Raw genomic sequence first — 20,526 nt, forward strand, 5'->3', positions numbered from 1 at the left:
TTAGAGGGATACTCGACCAGCTTCATTTGTGGACCCCTAAACATTTTGAATGGAGGTGCGGAGCCCTTTGGAAATCCTAGCCATGGTCCGTGGAGCCCCAGGGAGAAAACCACGGAGACAGACAGAGGATGGGTGGGATGGAGCTGTGGATGGAGCAAGGGACAGAGGGATGGATGGGTATGGGGAGGGAGGTGGAAGGAGGGATGGGGATGGATGAAGGGACAGATGGGTGGAGGTGGAGGGACAGAGGGAGGGACAGAGGGAGGGATGGATGGGGATGGAGGGATGGATGGAGTGAGGAACAGATGGATAGATGGGAAGAGAGGGATGGGGATGGATGGAGCAAAGGACAGAGGGATGGATGGAGATGGAGCTGTATGGGGGTGGATGGAGGGAGGAAAGGAGGGAGGGATGGGTGGGGAGGGAGGGATGGAATGAGGGATGGATGGGTATGGGGATGGAGGGAGGGAAGGAGGGAGAGATGGATGGATGGGGATGGAGTGAGGGACAGAGGGATGGATGGGGATGGGGAGGGAGGTTGATGGAGTGAGGGACAGATGGATGGATGGGGATGGAGGGATGGATGGATGGAGCAAGGGAAAGAGGGACGGATGGGGGTGGAGGGAGGGAGGAAGGGTGGGTAGGTAGCTAGCCAGAACTGGGGATATTTGTTGCAGCTCCTGGCATCTGGCCGTGGCTCTGAGCTTCCTGCCTGCATGGGGCTGCTCCACTTGGCTAGTTCAGGTTAGAACAGACCCGCCCTGGGCCATGCACTTACGACCAGCTGGGTTAACCCCCAGATCCAGCCACTAGGACCTGTCTGACCCTTGGAGAGTTCGCTGTGGCAGACACCCCACCCCCCCGGCGGTCTGAACCCCAGGGCTGGCCCCACTCGGGGGAAGGCAGCACCACTGCACAGCCAGCTCCCCCACCACCACCCTGATTACCACCTCCACACGGGAGCCAGGACACCCAAGGGCCCATCCAGCTGTGCTGGGCACTGCAGAGCCGCCTGGGGGCTTTGCCAGCGAATCGTGGCACAGCTCCTCGTCCATCTTGGGCCTGGCCTGCGTCCACCCTGTTAACGGGGAGTTGGGGGAGTCACCAGTCGGCAGGAAAGCAGCCCCACAGCATTAGTCTCCAGCCCCGGGGAGCAGCACGTGGGTGGCCGGAGTCCCCACAGCGTGAGCGACGGGTCCTGCAGAGAGCGCCTCCTTCAGACAGCAATAGGGAGAGCAGACCTAGGCCCCTCTAGCGGGATTTCAGGTCCTGGCCAGCCCCAGCTCCAGGCGGCTGCGTGGGGAGGGAGAAGTCCGGGGTACCCCCGGCCTTTGCTCCCATCTGTGTCAAGCCCTGCCTGGGTGCTGCTGTCCAGATGCTGGCCAGGGGGTCCGTTTGTTGGGCACCGTGCCCACCTCAGTCCGCCAGAATCCCAGCCTGCACCACTGGGCACAGTCAGCTGGCGAGACCCATCAATCTCCCCCCGTCAGTCCAGGGGGGGTAGCTGGATGGGGCCGCGTCTAGGAAAGCATTGGGGGTCTCGCCCCCTTGGCAGCACCAGGTCCAGCATGTTCTGCCCGGTGGGGAGTCCATGGCCCATCAGCGGGGGCGCCGTGGCTGGGTTCGTGGGGGTGGAGGAAGCTCCCTTAAATCGGGAGGGGCCGAGATGTCCTCCAGCGGGGTGGGCGCAGTCACCCAAGGGGGCTGCCAAGTCCTAGTATCCTCCATGGAAACGGGGGGCCACCACAGAGGGTCTCCTCTCAACCTGCCCCCTACCCAGTCGATACGCGGCACTAAGGGATCTGCCCCCAACCTGCCCCCCACCCCAGTGGATACGTGCCCCCTAACCTGCCAGCCTCCCTGGTGGACACATGACACTAAGGGATCTGCCCCCCAACCTGCCACCCTCCCCTGGCAGTTATGTAGCACTTAGGGGTCTGCCCCCCAACCTACCTCCTACCCCAGTGGACACATGGCACTAAAGGGTCTGCCCCCAATCTGCCTCCTACCCCTGGTGGATACGTGGCACTAATGGGTCTACCCCCTAACCTGCCAGCCCACCTGGTGGCCACATGACACTAAGGGATCTGCCCCCCAACCTGCCGCCCTCCCCCGGTGGTTATGTGGCACTAAGGGGTCTGCCCCCAATCCCAGGGGATACGTGGCACTAAGGGGTCTGGCCCCAACCTGCCCCCCACCCCAGTAGATACATGCCCCCTAACCTGCCAGCCCCCCTGGTGGACACATGACACTAAGGGATCTGCCCCCCAACCTGCCGCCCTCCCCCGGTGGTTATGTGGCACTTAGGGGTCTGCCCCCCAACCTACCTCCTACCCCAGTGGATACATGGCACTAAAGGGTCTGCCCCCCACCTGCCTCCTACCCCTGGTGGATACATGGCACTAAGGAATCTCCCCTCCCAGCCTGCCACCCCGTCTCTCTCCCTCAGGGGTCCTTGTGGCCCAGGGCAGCCAGGCGCTCCAGCTTGTGGAGGTGCCGGTGTTTCTTCAGGCCATAGGTGTTGGCGAAGGCCTCACCGCAGGTGCTGCACTTGAAGGGGTGCCCGCCCTGGTGGGTCTGCACGTGCTTGCTGAAGTACTTGGGGTCCTTGAAGAGCTTGAGGCAGGCGGAGCAGCGCAGGTCGCGGCGGGCGTTGTGGGCCCGCTGGTGCCGCAGGATGGACGAGAGGTAGAAGAAGCTCTTGCCGCAGAGGTCGCAGCGGTACACCTTCTCCCCCAGGTGCACGCGCTGGTGCTCCAGCAGGTTGGAGCGGTAGCGGAAGGTCTTGCCGCAGGTCTGGCAGTGCTGGGGCCGGGCCACCACGTGGAGGCGCTGGTGCTCGGCCAGGCTGGAGGACTGGGCGAAGCGCTTGTTGCACAGGGCGCACTTGTAGGCCCGCTCGCCCGTGTGCACCACCTTGTGCTGGCGCAGGTACCAGGAGCGCAGGAAGCCGCGCCCACAGACGGCGCAGCGGTAGGGCCGCTCCTCGGTGTGGCAGCGCTGGTGGCGCATCAGCAGGGCCGCCTCCCAGAAGCGCTTGCCGCAGACGGAGCAGCTGAAGTGGCGCTTCTGCAGGTGGGTGCGGCGGTGCAGCAGCAGGTCGTAGGCGCCGGCAAAGCTGCGCCCGCACACGGCGCAGCCCAGCGTGCGCCTCACCAGGTGCACGTACTTGTGGGTCACCAGCGCCAGGAAGTGCTTGAAGCTCTGCCCGCAGATGCCGCAGGTGAAGCGCTCCCCGCTGGGGATCATGGGGTGCTCCTCGGACGGGGCCACCAGGGAGGCCAGCCCGGCGGCGGCACCGGCCGGCGCCTCCCCGGGGAGCCCGTTCTCCAGGCAGCCGGTGGGCCCCGGAGGCGGGGCAGCCTCGGTGCAGGCCCCCTCCGGCAGCAGCCGCTCGGGCGCCGTCTGGTGCACCAGCTTGTGCCACATGAGGTTCTCAATGAAGCCAAAGCACTTGCCACAGACGTCGCAGGCGTACGGCTTGTCGGCCATGTGGGCCTCCTTGTGGCTCATGACGTGGAAGAGGTCGGGGAAGCGCTCGCCACAGTCGGAGCAGCCGTAGCTCAGCCCCTCGGCGGGCAGGGCGCCGGCGGGCCCCAGGGCGCAGGGCAGCTGCAGCCGGTGGATCTGCTTGTGGCGGGTGAGGCTCTGTGGGTAGCCGAAGACCTTGCCGCACAGCTCACACTTGTAGGGCCGCTCCCGGGTGTGCACCACGTGGTGCTTGGTGAGGTGGAAGGACTCCCGGAACCGCTTGCCGCACACCGAGCACTGGTGCGGCTTCTCACCTGTGTGGATCCGCTCGTGCCGCTTCAGCGTCTCCCGCCGGCCGAAGCCGCGCCCGCAGATGCCGCAGCAGAAGCTCTTGCCGGCCCCCAGCAGCAGCGGGTGGGGACCCAGCAGTGCCGCGTTGCCGAAAGCCGCCTTGGCCTCCCCTTCGGTGTGGGGGGCCTCGTTGGGGAGCAGGAAGGGCCCCTGGTAGGCGGCCGGGGCCGAGTCGGTGGCCGGGGCGTCCTTAGGGAGGGCGGCGGCCCCTTCGTGGAGCTGGCGATGGCGCAATAGGCTCTGGGGCGCGGCGTAGGCCTTGCCGCACACGTCGCACTTGTAGTCAGGGCGTGGGCCAGTGTGGGAGGCCTGGTGTTTGAGCAGGTAGGCGGCGTCCCGGAACTCCTTGCCACAGACGCCGCAGGGCACCCGCAGCAGGGCCGAGTGGGTCTTGACGTGGCGCTTGAGGCTCTCGCGCCGGTTGAAGCTCTTCTCGCAGACAGAGCAGCTGAAGGGCCGCTCGCCGGTGTGGATGATCTGGTGCTGGTGCAGGTGGCTTGGCTTCTTGAAGACCTTCCAGCACAGGGAACAGGTGAAGGGGCCATCGGGGTGGGCCGGGCCGGGGCTGCCTTCCCCGGCCGGCTGGGTGCCCCCGGCGGGGGCCGGCGGTGGTGGTGGGGTGGCGGTGGCTGGGCCGGCCTCGGGCGGCTCCTTGTGGCAGCGCCGGTGGCGGATGAGGCTGGAGATGTGGTTGTAGGTGCGGCCGCAGGTGGAGCACTCGTACGGCCGCTCGCCGGTGTGCACCAGCATGTGCTGCACCAGATGGGACGACTGCTTGAAGGATTTCTGGCACACGCCGCAGGGGAAGCGCCGGTCGATGAAGTACTTCAGCCGCCGGAAATAGTTTTTGTCGTCTTTGCCGGCCGGGCTGTCAGCCGGGGCCGCCGGGGCCGGGGCCGTGCCCACCCCCCGCTTGAGGCTCCCGAAGAGGTGCTGGTGCCCCGAGAGGTCCACGATGCCCCACTGGGGGGCGCCGAAAGCCCCCGCCCCATCGAAGAGCGGCGGGGCGGCGGCGCTGTACTGCTGCGGGGGGCCGGTGCCGGGCTCGGCTTTCTTGGGCTGGGCGGTGCCGGAGGCGGAGGGGGCGGGGCCTTCGGCTTTGAAGTCCTTGGGCTTGGCAGGGGCGGGGCGGTCGAAGTGGGGGGTGCCAGCGGGCGGCGGGGGGTACTCGTAGGGGGGCTGGGGGCAGGGCAGCGAGGCCACGGCCTTGGCATGCTCCTGGTTGTAGGCCTCCATGGGCTCGAAGCGCTGGTGGTTCAGGAACTCCAGGAAGTCGAAGGGGTAGCTCTGGAAATGGACGCCCTCGTCGCTCGCATTCGCTTCCATCTCCTCCGGGGAGGGACGCTGCCGGGAGGGGGGCGGGGAGGGAAGCGGGGAGGGGGGGTTAGAGCACCCGGGCACTCTGAATGTGTGAAATCTGCTTGGGGTGGGGCGGGGGGGGGGCTGGGTATACGGGGACCCCTCGCGCAGCACTGGGATGCAGCCCCTCTGGGGTGGGGCGCAGGGACTGGTTACATGGGGACCCCTCGCCCATTGCAGTGAGGGCTGGTGCTTTATCGCTGTTATTTTATCAGCGGGGACAGAGCATTGGGGGGATACTAGGAAGACGGGTACATAGAGGTGGGAGGTCACTTATCTTTCTCGTGGGGGGGGATTGATGAGGGACAGAGGTGGGGGGAAGGGTAACAAGGGGGTACTGGGGTGGGGAGGGGCTGAGGGGGAAGGAGGTGTGTACGGGTGGGTATATGGGGCTGTATAGGGTGCAGGGGGCACGTATAGGGGTTATACCAGTATCTATGGGTGATCACTCACCTCCAGGGACGGGCTGTGGGGGTGTCTGGGGCACCCACGGGGGGGCTGTGGGGGAGGGGCTGGGGGTGTCTGGGGCACACACGGGGGGCTGTGGGGGAGGGGCTGGGGGGTGTCTGGGGCACACACGGGGGGCTGGGGGTGTCTGGGGCACACACGGGGGGCTGTGGGGGAGGGGAGGGGGTCTGTGGGAGAGGAGTTTGGGGGGGCCTGTGGGGGAGGGGGAGGAGTTCTATGGGGGGAGGGGCTGAGGGGGTCTGTGGGGGAGGGGCGGTCTCTGGGGCACACGGCGGGGGTCGGGGAGGGTCACTCACCTCTCGGGGGCCCCGGGACCGGCTCCGGGCGGGGGGCGCGGGAGGCTCCGGGGGGGCCGGGGGGCTGCGGGCCGGGGGGGGGCCGCTGCTGGATCCCAGCTCGGACAGGCCCGGCCGGAAGCGCCGCCCCCACCGGAGACGGAACCGGCCCCCCCGGCCCAGCCCCACCTCACTGGGGCCGCCCCACTTCCGCCGCCGCCGGGTCCTAGCGGGGGCCGTCTCGGCGCCCCCCCCCCCCGTCAGCGGGGAGAGAACCCAGGCGTCCGGGCTCCCCCGCTCCCCCTGCCGTGTAACCCACCACTCCCCCCCCAGCTCCAGGGAGAGAACCCAGGAGTCCTGGCTCCCCCCCACTCTAACCACTAGACCCCACTCCCCTGCCAGAGCCGGGGGAGAACCCATTTCCCTCTTTCCACCCCCCAAAAACCCCAGTCTCCCCTCCCCCAGCCTGGGGTTCTGTGGGCCCCCCCCATGGAGGGGGCTTTGCAGGCACCACCTTCCCCCATAACAGGCTCCCTGGGGGGTTGCGGGGCTGGGATATCGGGCTACTTGGGGCTCCTGGTCCAGCCTGTCTCTTCTTCCGGGGCTAATACCGCCCCCCCCCCCATTTTTTAATCAAAAGCCCTTTTTTGACAGCAAAAGTTTTCCAAACAAACGTGTTGGGTTTTTTGGGGTTTTTTTTTTTTGCCATTTTTTTGTTGGGGGGGGATTGAATTTTTAAAAATCAAATTTGATCGGAGTTTTTTAATGGCTCGTTTGCTTTGTCGTGCGTGGGTTTCAGGAATAAGGACTTTAAATCGAGAGGGAGATTTCCTACTTTTTGAAGTAATTAAAAAAAAACCCTATCAAAATGCATTTAGAAACCGTGCACCAAATGCAAACCCAGCCCAGATCCCACAGAAGTGCAGGCCTGGCAGAATTCGGGTTTTATTTTGTTCAATGGGCAATATTGACATTTATTTTGAAGCATTTTTATTTATTTCAGCTTTCACAGCGGTGGGGGCTGATGGGGGAGGGTCTCTGACACAGGGAGGGCCAGACAATAATTATTTAGTGGCAGTAGCCGCTGAGATGCAAAAACTTCAAGTGTTATAACCATTAAAATACAAATTGTCAGCATCACATGTCCAACTATACAAAGCAAAGAGCCGTAAGCCAACCTCTAAGCAGTTTTCAAGTGGCGTTTTTCCTACTTTGCGGCTGTAAATTTTGATTATTATCGATGGAAATATTTTCCCTGTGTGTACCTGGTGAAATTGACATTTACTGACCCATAAAAAGCCTAAAGCTTCCAAGCCTACATAAGAGTATGGGAAGGACTTTTAAATATCTCTCTATCCCCATCCCCCCTCTATACCCAGACACCCATCTATCTATCTATCTATCTATCTATCTATCTATCTATCCCCATCCACCCCCTCTATCTATCTCTCTATCTCTATCTATCCCCATCCACCCCCCTCTCTCTATCCCCATCCACCCCCTCTATCTATCTCTCTATCCCCATCCCATCCCCATCCACCCCCTCTATCTATCTCTCTGTCTCTATCTATCCCTATCCACCCCCTCTATCTATCTCTCTCTCTGTCCCCACCCCCCAACCCCATCCCCCCTTCTATCTATCTCTCTATCTAACCCCATCCACCCCCTCTATCTATCTCTCTATCTCTATCTATCCCCATCCACCCCCCCTCTCTCTATCCCCATCCACCCCCTCTATCTATCTCTCTATCCCCATCCACTCCCCATCCCCATCCACCCCCTCTATCTATCTCTCTGTCTCTATCTATCCCTATCCACCCCCTCTATCTATCTCTCTCTCTATCCCCACCCCCCCATCCCCATCCACCCCTTCTATCTATCTCTCTATCTAACCCCATCCACCCCCCCTCTATCCCCATCCACCCCCTCTATCTATCTCTCTGTCTATCTATCGCTATCCACCCCCTCTATCTCTCTATCTATCCCCAACCACCCACCCCCTCTCTCTATCCCCATCCACCCCCTCTATCTATCTATCTAGCTAGCTAGCTTTTTAGATGACAAATCTGAGGAACTGTCCTAGATTGATGTGTTGTCGGAGGCAGTTTTGGAACAAATTGATAAACTAAAACAGTAATAAGTCACCTGACCCAGAGAGTATTCACCCAAGAGTTCTAAAGGAACTCAAATAGGAAACTGCAAAACCACTGAGGTACGTAAACTGTCACATAAATCAGCATCTGTACCAGATGACTGGAGGATAGCTAATTTGACACCAAAAAGGCTCCAGAGGTGATCTTGGCAAACACAGGCCAGTAAGCCTAAATTCAGTGCTAGGCAAATTAGCTGAAACTACAGTAAACAACAGAATTGTCAAGACACATACATGAACATGATTTGTTGGGGAACAGTAAACACAGCTTTTGTAAAGGGAAATCATGCCTCACCAATCTACTAGAATTCTTTGAAGGGGTCAACAAGCATGTGGACAAAGGGGATCTAGTGGATATACTGTAGCAGTTGGACTTTCAGAAAGCTTTTAACAAAGTCCCTCACCAAAGGCTCTTCAGCAAACTAAGCAGTTGTGGGATAAGAGGGAAGGTCCTCTTATGGATTAGTAACTGGTTAAAAGACAGGAAATAAAGGGTAGGAATAAATGGTCAGTTTTCAGAATGGAGAGAGGTAAATAGCGGTGTCCCCAGGGGTCTGTACTGGGCCCAGCCCTATTCACCATAGTCATAAATAATCTGGTAAACAGTGAGGTGACAAAATTTGCTGATAATACACAACTATTCAAGACAGTTACGTCCAAAGCAGACTGCAAAGAGCTACAAAGGGATCTCACCAAACTGGGTGACTGGGCAACAAAATGGCCGATGGAATTCAATGTTGATCAATGCAAATTAATGGACACTGGAAAACATCATCCCAACTCTACAGACAAAATGGGGGTCTCAATTAGCTGTTACCACACTTGAAAGAGATCTTGGAATCATTGTGGAAAGTTCTCTGAAAACAACCACTCCATATACAGAGGCAGTCAAAAAAGCTAAGTGAGTGTTAGGAACCATTAAGAAAGGGACAGATAATAAGACAGAAAATATCCTAATGCCACTATATAAATCCAAGGTACACCCACATCTTGAATACTGTGTGCAATTCTGGTCACCCCAGCTCCCAAAAGGTCCATTAGAATTAGAAAAGCTGCAGAGAAGGGCAACAAAAATGATTAGGGGTATAGAACGGCTTCTGTATGAGGAGAGATTAATAACACTGGGACCATTCAGCTTTTTAAAGAGACGACGAAGGGGGGATATGATGAAGGTCTATAAAATCATGACTGGTGTGGAGAAAGTGAATAAGGAAGTCAAGTATCAAGGGGTAGCCATGTTAGTCTGTACCCACAAAAACAACAAGGAGGCCGGTGGCACCTTAAAGACTAACAGATTTATTTGGGCATAAGATTTTGTGGGTAAAAAACCACTTCAGATGCATGGAGTGAAAATTACAGATGTAGGCATTATATACTGACACATGAAGAGAAGAAGGGAGTTACCTCCCAAGTGGAGAACCAGTGTTGACAGGGCCAATTCGATCAGGGTGGATGTAGTTCACTCCTAATAATTGAATTATTGAATAATTGAATAAGGAAGTGTTATTTACCCCTTCACATAACACAAGAACTAGGGGTCACCCAATCAAATTAATAGGCAGCAGGTTTAAAACAAACAACGGGAAGTATTTCTTCACCCAACGTCCCTTCAATCTGTGGAACTCCTTGCCAGGGGATGTTGTGAGGCCAAAAGTATAACAGGGTTCCAAAAAGAACAAGATAAGTTCTTGGAGGATAGGTCCATCAGGTGACTATTAGCCATGCTGGTCAGCAATGCAACCCAATGCTCGGGATGTCCCTAAATCTCTGACTGCCAGGAGCTGGGACTGGATGTCAGGGGCTGAATCACTCATTAATTGCTCTGTTCTGTTCATTCCCTCCGAAGCCCCTGGCCCCAGGCACTGTCAGACAACAGGATATTGGGCTAGATCAGTGGTTCTCAAAGTTTTGTATTGGTGACCCCTTTCACATATCAAGCCTCTGAGTGTGACTCACCTTATCAATTAAAACACTTTTAAAATATATTTAACACCATTATAAATGCTGGAGGCAAAGCAGGGTTTGGGGTAGAGACTGATAACTCACAACCCCCTGTGTAATAACCTCGCCACCCCCTGCGGGGTCCCAACCTCCAGTTTGAGAACTCCTGGGCTACGTGGACCATTGGTGTGACCCAGTGCGGCAGTTCTTATGTTCTTATTTATACACCTATGCATTCCCATACATCCCCCCCATCTAATCTATCTATCCCCATCCACCCCATCTATCTAATCTATCTGTGCATAGCCATACATCCCCCTATCTAATCTATCTATCCCCATCCACCCCCATCCACTGTATCTATCTATCTATCTATCTATCTATCTATCTATCCCCATCCACCCCATCTAATCCATCTATCTATTTATGCATCCCCATACATGATACATCCCTCTATCTATCTAAAATAAACCACAACATTTATTTAAAACTTTTCCTATGTTAAAAAAAAAGAGAAGTTGACTCTCTTCCCAGATTTAACAGAAAAGACTGGAGTACAGGCCCCATAGAAGGTCGGTTTATTGCTTTGGTTTTCAAACTGGACCCTATTCACCCCCCCTCCCTCCATTTTCCACTGATTTTCTTTTAAAAAGCAAACATATGTTTTTGTTTTTATTTTAAATGAGATCTTCACATAGAAAATGATTTTTTTATAATGTTGGACAAATTCAAATGCCATCCATGGAGTTAAGTCCCATGTGTCCAAACTGACCAATCCAAAGTGGCAGTAAGAAGAAAGGGAAAAAAAACAATAAAAGCCTTGAAGAGATCAAAAATCTTGTGGTTACCAAAAATGTAAATTTTGCAAATTGGAAAATTAGCTATTTAAAAATGTTGGACCAAGTTTTGGGGGGGGAAATGGGCCACCAGGTGACAAAACTGACCAATCCGACGTGGCAATGAGGAAACAACAAAAAACAACAAACAAAACCCTTGAGCTGATTTTTTTTAAATAAAAAATTTTGGAAGCGCAAAAAATTGTAATTTTTCAAAACGGGGTTTTCTAATAGCAAGTGATTTTATTATAAATGTGGAACAAATGCCACAGAGACATTAAACTGACCAACTTCAAACTGCCAATAGAAGAAAATATAACCACCGTGAACTCTTTTTTTTTAAATGTTTCTTTACCAAAAATTGTAATTTTGGAAAATAAAAATGTTATGTTTATTTTATTTTTTTTAGAAAATAATCTTTACATTTTTGGACTAACGCCTCCCTGGGACCAGACTGGCCCATCGGAACTGGCAATGAGAGGGAATAAATGAATAAATAACCCCGCTCTGAAGAGATTTTTTTTTTGTCCACAATTTTTCCATTTGCAAAAACTGTCAGTTTTACACAGAAAAGAATTTATCTGAACATTTTGGAGATTCAACAGAGCAACATAATGTGGTAACGAGCTGAAAACAATAATTATTGTATAGCACCAGTAGATTGCAAAGCACTTCAGAAAAGAGAATTTGGCACAGGGAGAAACTGAGGCACAACAGAACTCAGGTTTGCTGCAGCCCTCCCCAGTGCTCTACCCATTAGACCAGAGTGCTCTGAAGAGAATACACTGTAAGACATGAAGCTGAAGGGGTCAGCATGAGGGTTGTAGGTTGGATCTTAGATCTTTATTTCTCTTTTCTTTTCTGTTTAATAATTCTAATACTTCTGGGGTCTGACCTACCAGCTTCTAATACCTTGTCTTTAAAAAAGGGAACTAAATCCAATTTTTAAATTAAAAATATTCAATTTAAATTTTATTTTTAATTTTATTTCATTCACTTTAAAATGATTAATATTTTAAATCATATTATTTTAATTTACTTTAAAAATGTTAAAATTTTAAATTTTCAATCTTTTATTTTCACTTTTATATTATATTTAAAATGGTTACAATTTTAAATTTTATTTTATTTTCATTTGTTATTTAATTTTAATTTAAACATTATCATTTTAAATCTTATTTGATTTCCATTTTTCATTTTCATTTGCTTTTAAAATGATTAAAACTGTAAATCTTATTTTAATTTATAATTTAGATCATTTACTTTAAATTTATTAAAATTTTAAATCTGATTTTATTTTAATATTAATGGTTTTATTTTGTTCAATTTTAATTTACTTTACAATTATTAAAAGATTAAACATTCAATCATATTTCATTGTAATGTTTTGTTGTGTCTAGTTTAATTTAGTTTAAAAATATTAACATTTTAAATCTTAAATCTTACTTTAATTTTTAGTTTAATTTTACTGTCCTGTACTTATAAAATATTTTATTTTTGATGTGGCCATTGTTTTAAAAGGGATTTTCTTTTGTTAGAACCTCAATTCTATATTAAGAAATATTTTTCGGTCTGGGAATTTTCTTAATTAAATGGTTTATGCCCACAAATCCAACTTCACAAAATTTTTTGTTTGGGAATTTCCTTGCTTCTTGCATTTCTCCCTGGGATGTACCATGTGTAATGAGTTGGGGTGAGGGGTCTCAGCCTTGCCGTGGGTTGGGTCCTTGCCGCGGGATCTATCATGTTCCGTGAGTTGGGTGAGATCTCGCCCCGCCCTGGGGCATGAGTCTCTTCCAGTCATTCCTGGGGGCTCCCAGTGTCCCCAGATTGTAAAATGGGGCTAACTGGGGGCTGGTTTCATGGTCAGCTTTGTGTTCCCTGGAGCGTGATCCCTAGATGCATTTCCAGAAGTGGGGCCACAGCTGGATGAGTCACCCCACCATCCCCAACCACACAGCACCCCTCCCCCTACCACATATTCCCCCCACCATGAACCATCATTCTCCTGCCTTCTCTTATTACCCTTCCCCGCCCCCCTGATCAGACCCACGGGCCCATCTACCCTGGTATCCCGCCCCCTCCCTGATTCTCAGATCAGACCCATGGGCCCATCTACCCTGGTATCCTGCCTCCTCCGTGCCGCCTGGATCAGACCCATGAGCCCATCTACCCTGGTGTCCTGCCCACCCCACCAATGGGCCGCCCCCCAAGGAATTTGCAGACAACCATACAGAGCCAACATCTTTATTGAGTCCGCTGGGTGAGCGCCTGGACAGTGTGCGCCCCCCCGACAATCGTTCCCTTCATGTGCCTCCCCCCAGACACAGTTGTTCCCTCCCCCCCATCCCTGGAGGGATAGTACCAGGTGGGGGAAGGTGGCTCCTCCCCCACCCACTGAATCCCCAGGGGTCATGGCATCACACAGGGCAGTCAGTAGCAGCAGCAGCCCTGACCCCCAGCCTCACTCCATCCCCCAGGGACCCGGCACGATCCAGGGGTCCCTGCCCCCATCTCCCTGGGATCCCAGTGCAGCTGCGGGGGGGCTGACCCCCAGTCTCGCTCCATCCCCAGTGACCCCCATCTCCTAGGGACCCCCAACTTCATTCCATCCCCAATGCCCCCCATCCCCAGGGATCCCAGTGCAGTTGAGGGGGCTGACCCTCAGCCTCGCTCCATCCCTCCTCGCCGCCGGTGCCGTCAGGGGGGCCCCACCTCCTGGCCACCCTCCCCTGCCCACCGGGGCCGGCCCTCGCCCCCGTCGGCCCAGGCACCCAGCCCGGCGCCCTGGTAGCAGGCCTCGCGGGCGTGTTTGCGCTTGGCATGCCGCCGGAGGGTGTTGCGCTCGGTGAAGCGCAGACGGCAGAGCGGGCACTGGTAGGGCTTCTCGCCCGTGTGCACCCGCTGGTGTCGCAGCAGCTCGCCCGACTCCCGGAAGCCCTTCTGGCAGACGGCGCAGCGGAAGGGGCGCTCGCCGGTGTGGATGTGCCGGTGCCGCTGCAGGTGGGAGGCCCGCTTGAAGGCCTTGCCACAGGCCCGGCACAGGTGGGGCTTGTGCTCCGAGTGGCTGATACGGTGCCGCTCCAGGTCCGAGAGGTACAGGAAGGCCCGCCGGCACACGGGGCAGCAGTGCGCCCGCCGGGGGGCTGGGGCCGGCCCCGCCTCCAAGTCCTGCCTGGACACCGTGTAGGGCACGCCCTGGGCGTCGATCAGCAGCAGGTTGTCCTCCAGTGAGCCCTCGGGGGGTGACGGTGAGACGCCCACTCCTGCCGCTTCCGGTGGGAGGAGCCAGCCGGGGCCGGCCAGCCGGCTGCGGTAGGGGCCCCGTGGTTTCGGGGGCGGGGTTCGTGGGGGGTCCCCACCCCGGGGCCACCCCGTCAGGGCCGAGTGCAGCTTGGGACCCCATGTTGCCCTTGGGCCTGCCTTGGGGGGCTCCGGCTGGGCCCACGACACCCCCGGGCCCTCTGGCCGCCTGCCCTGGGCTGCAGCCTCACCCCACTTGGGCGTGGGCTGGGCATAGCGGGCGCTGGCTGGCCAGATCCCCGTCACCTCCAGGTCCTGCCAGGCGTGGCTGCCCGGATGGCCCTCGCCACCCTCTGCCATCTTCGAGGGCGGGCTGCCCCCCTGTGCGCCATCCCACTCCCTCCGCTGGGCTGGCTTCATCCGGCGGCTGTGTCGGCACTCTGGTCGCCTACCCGGCCATCGCTGCGGGGCAAGGGGACAGGGTGAGAGCCAGAGACGCCCCAGCGGGTCCCATCCACTCTGGAGCCAGAGTGGGATCATCCTGCCATCTATCTACTCCCCACCCCTGATAGACACTGTCAGTGATGGAGACTCCACCAGTGGTTAATTACTCTGACCGTTAAAAAGGAATGCCTCGTTTCTGGGCAGAATTTGTCTAGCATTAGCTTCCAGCCATTGGATGGTGTTAGACCTTCCTGTGCTGGATTGAAGAGACGGTTATTATATATTTGTTCCCCAGGGAGGTCCTGATGGGCTGGGGAACAAGTCACCCGTGAACCTTCTCTTTGTGAAGCTAACTAGATCAAGCTCCTGGAGTCTCTCCCTCTCAGGTGGGTTTTCTCACCCTTCAACCATTCTCCTGGCTCTTTTCTCACCCTTCAACCATTCTCCTGACCCCTCCCCGATTGATCACCATCCTTCCTGAATGGTGGGCACCAGAACGGGACATGGGATCCCAGCAGCAGTCGCTGCAGGGCCAGATCCAGGGGTAAAATAACCTCTGTGCCTACTCAAGTTTCCCCCGTTTTCCATGATCGTATTAGGTCTTTTGGCCACAGAGTGGCAACGGGAGCGCCTGTTCTGCTGATTATCCACCCCCACCCCCAAATCTTTGTCAGAGTCGCTGCTCCCCAGAGTTGCTGCTCCCCAGGAGAGATTCCCCCAGCACGTACACACAGCCGACATCTCTGTTCCTAGCTGGATACATTGGCATTTAGCCATATTAAAAGTAGAGCTGTCAAATGATTACAAAAATTAATTGCAGTTTTAATCACACTGTTAAACAATAATAGAATACTAACTGAAATTTATTATAAATATTTGTGCATGTTTCTCTACTTTTTCAAATATGTTGATTTCAATGACAATACAGAATACAAAGTGTACAGTGCTCACTTTATATTCTTATTTTTTATTACAACTATTTGCATCATAAAAGAGTTACAAGAAATAGTGTTTTTCAATTCACTTCACACAAGTACTGTAGTGCAATCTCTTTGTCATGAAAGCCTAACTTACAAATGTAGATTTTTTTGTTACATAACTGCACTCAAAACCAAAACAATGTAAAACTTTAGCACCTACAAGGCCACTCAGTCCTACTTCTTGTTCAGCCAATCGCTCAGACAAACAAGTTTGTTTACATTTGCAGGAAATAATGCTGCCGGCTTCTTATTTACAATCTCACCTGAAAGTGAGAACAGGTGTTCGCATGGCACTGTTGTAGCTGGCGTCGCAAATTATTTACACGCCAGATGCTCTAAGGATTCATATGTCCCTTCATGCCTCAACCACCATTCCAGGGAACATGCGTCCATGCTGATGACGGGTTCTGCTTGATAACAATCCAAATCAGAGCAGCCCAACGCATGTTCATTTTCATCTTCTGAGTCAGATGCCACCAGCAGAAGCTTGATTTTCTTTTTTGGTGGTTTGGGTTCTGTAGTTTCCACATTGGAGTGTTGCTCTTTTAAGACTTCTGAAAGCATGCGCTACACCTCGTCCTGATCAGATTTTGGAAGGCACTTCAGATTCTTAAACCTTGGGTCGAGTGCTGTAGCTACCTTTAGAAATCTCACATTGATACCTTCTTTGCATTTTGTGAAATCTGCAATTAAAGTGTTCTTAAAATGAACAGCATGTGCTGGGTCTTCATCCAAGACTGCTATAACACGAAATATATGGCAGAATGCAGGGAAAACAGAGCAGGGGACATACAATTCTCCCCCAAGAAGCTCAGTCACAAATTTAATTAATGCATTATTTTTTAACAAGCATCATCAGCATGGAAGCATGTCCTCTGGAATGGTAGCCAAAGCATGAAGGGGCATACGAATGTGACTTTAGAATACCTGGCATGTAAATAGCTTGTACAGCTGGCTACAAAAGTGCCATGCGAACACCTGTTCTCACTTTCAGGTGAGATTGTAAATAAGAAACCAGCAGCATTATCTCCCGTGAACGTAAACAGACTTGTTTGTCTGAGCGATTGGCTGAACAAGAAGTAGGACTGAGTGGACTTGTAGGCGCTAAAGTTTTACATTGTTTTGGTTTTGAGTGCAGTTATGTAACAAAAAAATCTACATTTGTAAGTTAGGCTTTCATGGTAAAGAGATTGCGCTACAGTACTTGTGTGAAGTGAACTGAAAAACACTATTTCTTGTAACTCTTTTACAGTGCAAATAGTTGTAATAAAAAATAAGAATATAAAGTGAGCACTGTACACTTTATATTCTGTGTTGTCATTGAAATCGATATATTTGAAACTGTAGAAAAATATCCACAGATATTTATAATACATTTCAATTGATATTGTATTGTTTAACAGTGCAATTAAAACTGCGATTAATCGTGATTAATTTTTTTGTTAATCACGTAAATTAACTGGGATTAATTGCCAGCCCTTATTAAAACGCATCTTGTTTGCTTGCGCCCAGTTTTCCAAGAGATCCAGATTGCTCTGAGTCAGTGACCTGGCTTCTGTGTTATCTCCCATGCCTCCAGTCTTTGTGTCATCTGCAAACCTGAGAGGTAATAATTTTATGTTTTCTGCCAGGCCATTGATAAAAACATTAAATCACGTAGGGCCAAGAACCGGTCCCCGTGGGACCCCACTAGAAACACATGTGATGATTCCCTGCTAAAAGTTGCATTTTGAGCCCTCTCGGTAAGCCAGTTTTTAAGCCATTTATTGTGGGCCACGTTCATTTGATATCTTTCTAGTTTCTTAATCAAAATGTCGTGTGGTACCAAGTCAAATAACTTGCAGAATTCTAAGTATATTACATTGGTATTATTACCTTTAACAACCACTCCCCTTGCAAAGCTGGAGATAGAACCCAGGAGTCCTGGCTCCCAGCCCCCCTGCTGTAACCAGTAGACTCCACCCCACTCCCCTCCCCTCCCCGAGCAGGGGAGAGAACCCAGGAGTCCTGAGTCCCACTCCCAGCAGCTTCCTGCTCCTGTCCTCCAATCCATCTTCCTTCTCCTCCTTCTAATCCCTCCTTCACCCCTCCAGCCCCCCTCAATTCCCCCTTCTCCCCTCTCCCTAACAGTGCCCCCCACACCTGCACTCCCCAGTTCTCTCCGTTCCCTGGACTGTTCCCTCTGGGTGTCCGTCCCTCCAGGGCACAGCTACGCCCCCTGTCCCTAGCCAGTGCCCACTGCCTGTGCCTAGGAAGGTGATCAGGAATGTGCAGCGCCTTGCACCTCCTGACATGCTGTGCTACCCTGCCAGGGGCCAGGAGAGGTGCCTCTCCCTTGGCAGCAGAGCTGGACAAAGGCAGCTTCTGAGACAGCTGTATCAGGCGGAGAGAGAGTTGCGGGTGTAGGGCATCAGAGCCAGGGCCCTCCCCACCTGACAGACGGGGAGGAGGCGGAGATGGAATGGGCATGGGTGTGTCTGTCTGTGCATCCCTGTGTCTGTCTGTGTGTCACTGTGTCTGTCGGTGTGTCCTGTGTGTCCTCTATGTCTGTCTGTGCATCCCTGTGTCTGTCTGTGCGTCCCTATCTGTCTGTGTGTGCGTTCCTGTGCCTGTCTGCCTCTGTGTCCTCTGTCTCTGTGTCCCTGTGTCTGTCTGTGCATCCCTGTGTCTGTCGGTGTGTCCTGTGTGTCCTCTGTCTACGTCTGTCTGTGCATCCCTGTGTCTGTCGGTGTGTTCCTGTGTCTGTCTGTGTGTCGCTGTCACTGTCAGTGTGTCCTGTGTGTCCTCTGTCTACCTCTGTCTGTGCATCCCTGTGTCTGTCTGTGACTCCCTGTGTCTGTCGGTGTGTCCCTGTGTCTGTCTGTGTGTCCTGTGTGTCCTCTGTCTATGTCTGTCTGTGCGTCCCTGTCTGTCTGTCTGTGCGTTCCTGTGCCTGTCTGCCTCTGTGTCCTCTGTCGGTGTGTCCCTGTGTCTGTCTGTGCATCCCTGTGTCTCTTGGTGTGTCCAGTGTGTCCTTGGTCTACGTCTGCCTGTGTATCCCTGTGTCTGTCTGCATGTCCCTGTGTCTGTCTGTGCGTCTTGGTGTCTGTCTGCCTGTGTCCTCTGTCTGTCCACCTGTGCCTGACTGTCTGTGTCCCCATGTCTGTCTGCATGTTCCTGTGTCTGTCTGTCTGTGCATCCCTGTGTCTGTCTGTGTGTCCCTGTGTCTCTCTGTCTGTGTGTCCTTGTGTCTGTCTGTCTGTGCGTCCCTGTGTCCATCTGCGCACCCCTGTGTCCATCTGTCTGTGTGTCCCTCTGTCTGTCTGTGCGTCCCTGTGTCTCTCTGTCAGTGCGTACTTGTGTCTATCTGTCTGTGTGTTCTGTGTCTGTCTGTATGTCCCTGTGTCTGTCAGTGCATCCCAGTGTCTGTCTGTGTGTCTCGGTGTCTGTCGGTGCATCCTCCGTCTGTTTGTCTGTGTGTCCCTGTGTCGCTCAGTCTGTGCATCCCAGTGTCTGTCTGTCTGTCTGTCTGTCTGTGTGCCCTGCGTCTGTCTCTGTGTGCGTCCCTGTGTCCGTCTGTCCGTGTGTCCCGGTGTCTGTCCCCCTTCCGTCCTCAGGCACAGCCCAGACCCCCCTCCCCAGGCTGCCCCAGACCCTTCCCCTCACATTCGCCTCCCCCCGGGCAGGCCGCTGCGGTGCCGGCCGGCGCTGTGCGGGAGCCCGCTAGCCCGTGCGGCTCGCCATGCCGGAGCCGGAGCCGGAGCCGAGCCGGAGCCGGAGCCGGCGGCTGCCCCGGGCGCGGGCGGCGGCGCGGGGCGGGCGAGTCGGTACCTGCTTCTCGTTCTCATCCCGCAGCCGGGCGCAAGGGGCGGGCGCGCTGCGCTCTGCGGCCGGCAGGAACCGCGCTGCCAGGCCCGCTCCCGACAGCCGGCCCGGGCCGGGGCACCGGGACCCAGCAGAGCCCCCGGCCGAGAGCAGGAACCCAGCCCGGCTCCGGAGTCTGCTGGGTCCCAGTGCCCGGCCGGACCATGGCACCAAGGGCCCCCCGCCCCGGGCACAGAGTCACCGAGACCGGGGCCCCGTCGCGCCGGGCGCTGCCCAGACACAGAGTCACCGAGACCGGGGCCCCGTCACGCTGGGCGCTGCCCAGACACACACTCACCGAGACCGGGGCCCCGTCACGCTGGGCGCTGCCCAGACACACACTCACCGAGACCGGGGCCCCGTCGCGCCGGGCGCTGCCCAGAAACACAGACACCGAGACCGGGGCCCCGTCGCGCCGGGCGCTGCCCAGACACACAGTCACCGAGATTCGGGCCCCATCGCGCCTGGCACTGCCCAGACACACAGTCACCGAGACCGGGGCCCCGTCGCGCCGGGCGCTGCCCAGACACAGAGTCACCGAGACCGGGGCCCCCTCGCTCCGGGCGCTGCCCAGACACACAGACACCGAGACCGGGGCCCCGTCGCGCCGGGCGCTGCCCAGACACACAGTCACCGAGACCGGGGCCCCGTCGCGCCGGGCGCTGCCCAGACACACAGTGACCGAGACCGGGGCCCCGTCGCGCCGGGCGCTGCCCAGACACACAGTGACCGAGATCGGGGCCCCGTCGCACCGGGCGCTGCCCAGACACACAGTGACCGAGACCGGGGCCCCGTCGCGCCAGGCGCTGCCCAGACACACAGTCACCGAGACCGGGGCCCCGTCGCGCCAGGCGCTGCCCAGACACACAGTCACCGAGACCGGGGCCCCGTCACGCCAGGCGCTGCCCAGACACACAGACACCGAGACAGGGGCCCCGTCGCGCAGGGCGCTGCCCAGACACACAGTCACCGAGACCGGGGCCCCATCGCGCCGGGCGCTGCCCAGACAAAGAGTCACCGAGACCGGGGCCCCGTCGCGCAGGGCGCTGCCCAGACACACAGTCACCGAGACCGGGCCCCGTCGCGCCGGGCGCTGCCCAGACACACAGACACCGAGACAGGGGCCCCGTCGCGCAGGGCGCTGCCCAGACACACAGTCACCG

At 55.2% G+C, this 20,526-nt stretch overlaps 1 protein-coding gene across 1 annotated transcript; it reads right to left on the minus strand.

The window, feature by feature from the left end:
* Positions 1-516: 516 nt before the first annotated feature.
* ZNF865 (zinc finger protein 865) lies at positions 517-19,822 on the minus strand. Its single transcript, XM_043501684.1, has 6 exons — positions 19,806-19,822; positions 19,331-19,499; positions 13,569-14,558; positions 5,946-6,164; positions 2,211-5,166; positions 517-2,176 (listed from the first exon to the last, which is right to left on the minus strand). Exons 1-5 carry the CDS (start codon positions 19,820-19,822, stop codon positions 2,446-2,448), a joined length of 4,116 nt encoding a protein of 1,371 aa, XP_043357619.1. The 3' UTR covers positions 517-2,176; positions 2,211-2,445.
* Between the last annotated feature and the right edge of the window lie 704 nt (positions 19,823-20,526).

This window comes from Dermochelys coriacea, chromosome 23, assembly GCF_009764565.3.
Source record: "Dermochelys coriacea isolate rDerCor1 chromosome 23, rDerCor1.pri.v4, whole genome shotgun sequence".
NCBI classification, from domain to species: domain Eukaryota; kingdom Metazoa; phylum Chordata; order Testudines; family Dermochelyidae; genus Dermochelys; species Dermochelys coriacea.

Coding starts and splice junctions, on each gene's coding strand:
- ZNF865 (XM_043501684.1), bottom strand. Junction 14,559..19,330: donor GGGATGAGAACGAGAAGCAG/GTACCGACTCGC, acceptor CTTGCCCCGCAG/CGATGGCCGGGTAGGCGACC. Junction 6,165..13,568: donor CAGGGGAGGGTGGCCAGGAG/GTGGGGCCCCCC, acceptor GGGGGCGCCGAG/ACGGCCCCCGCTAGGACCCG.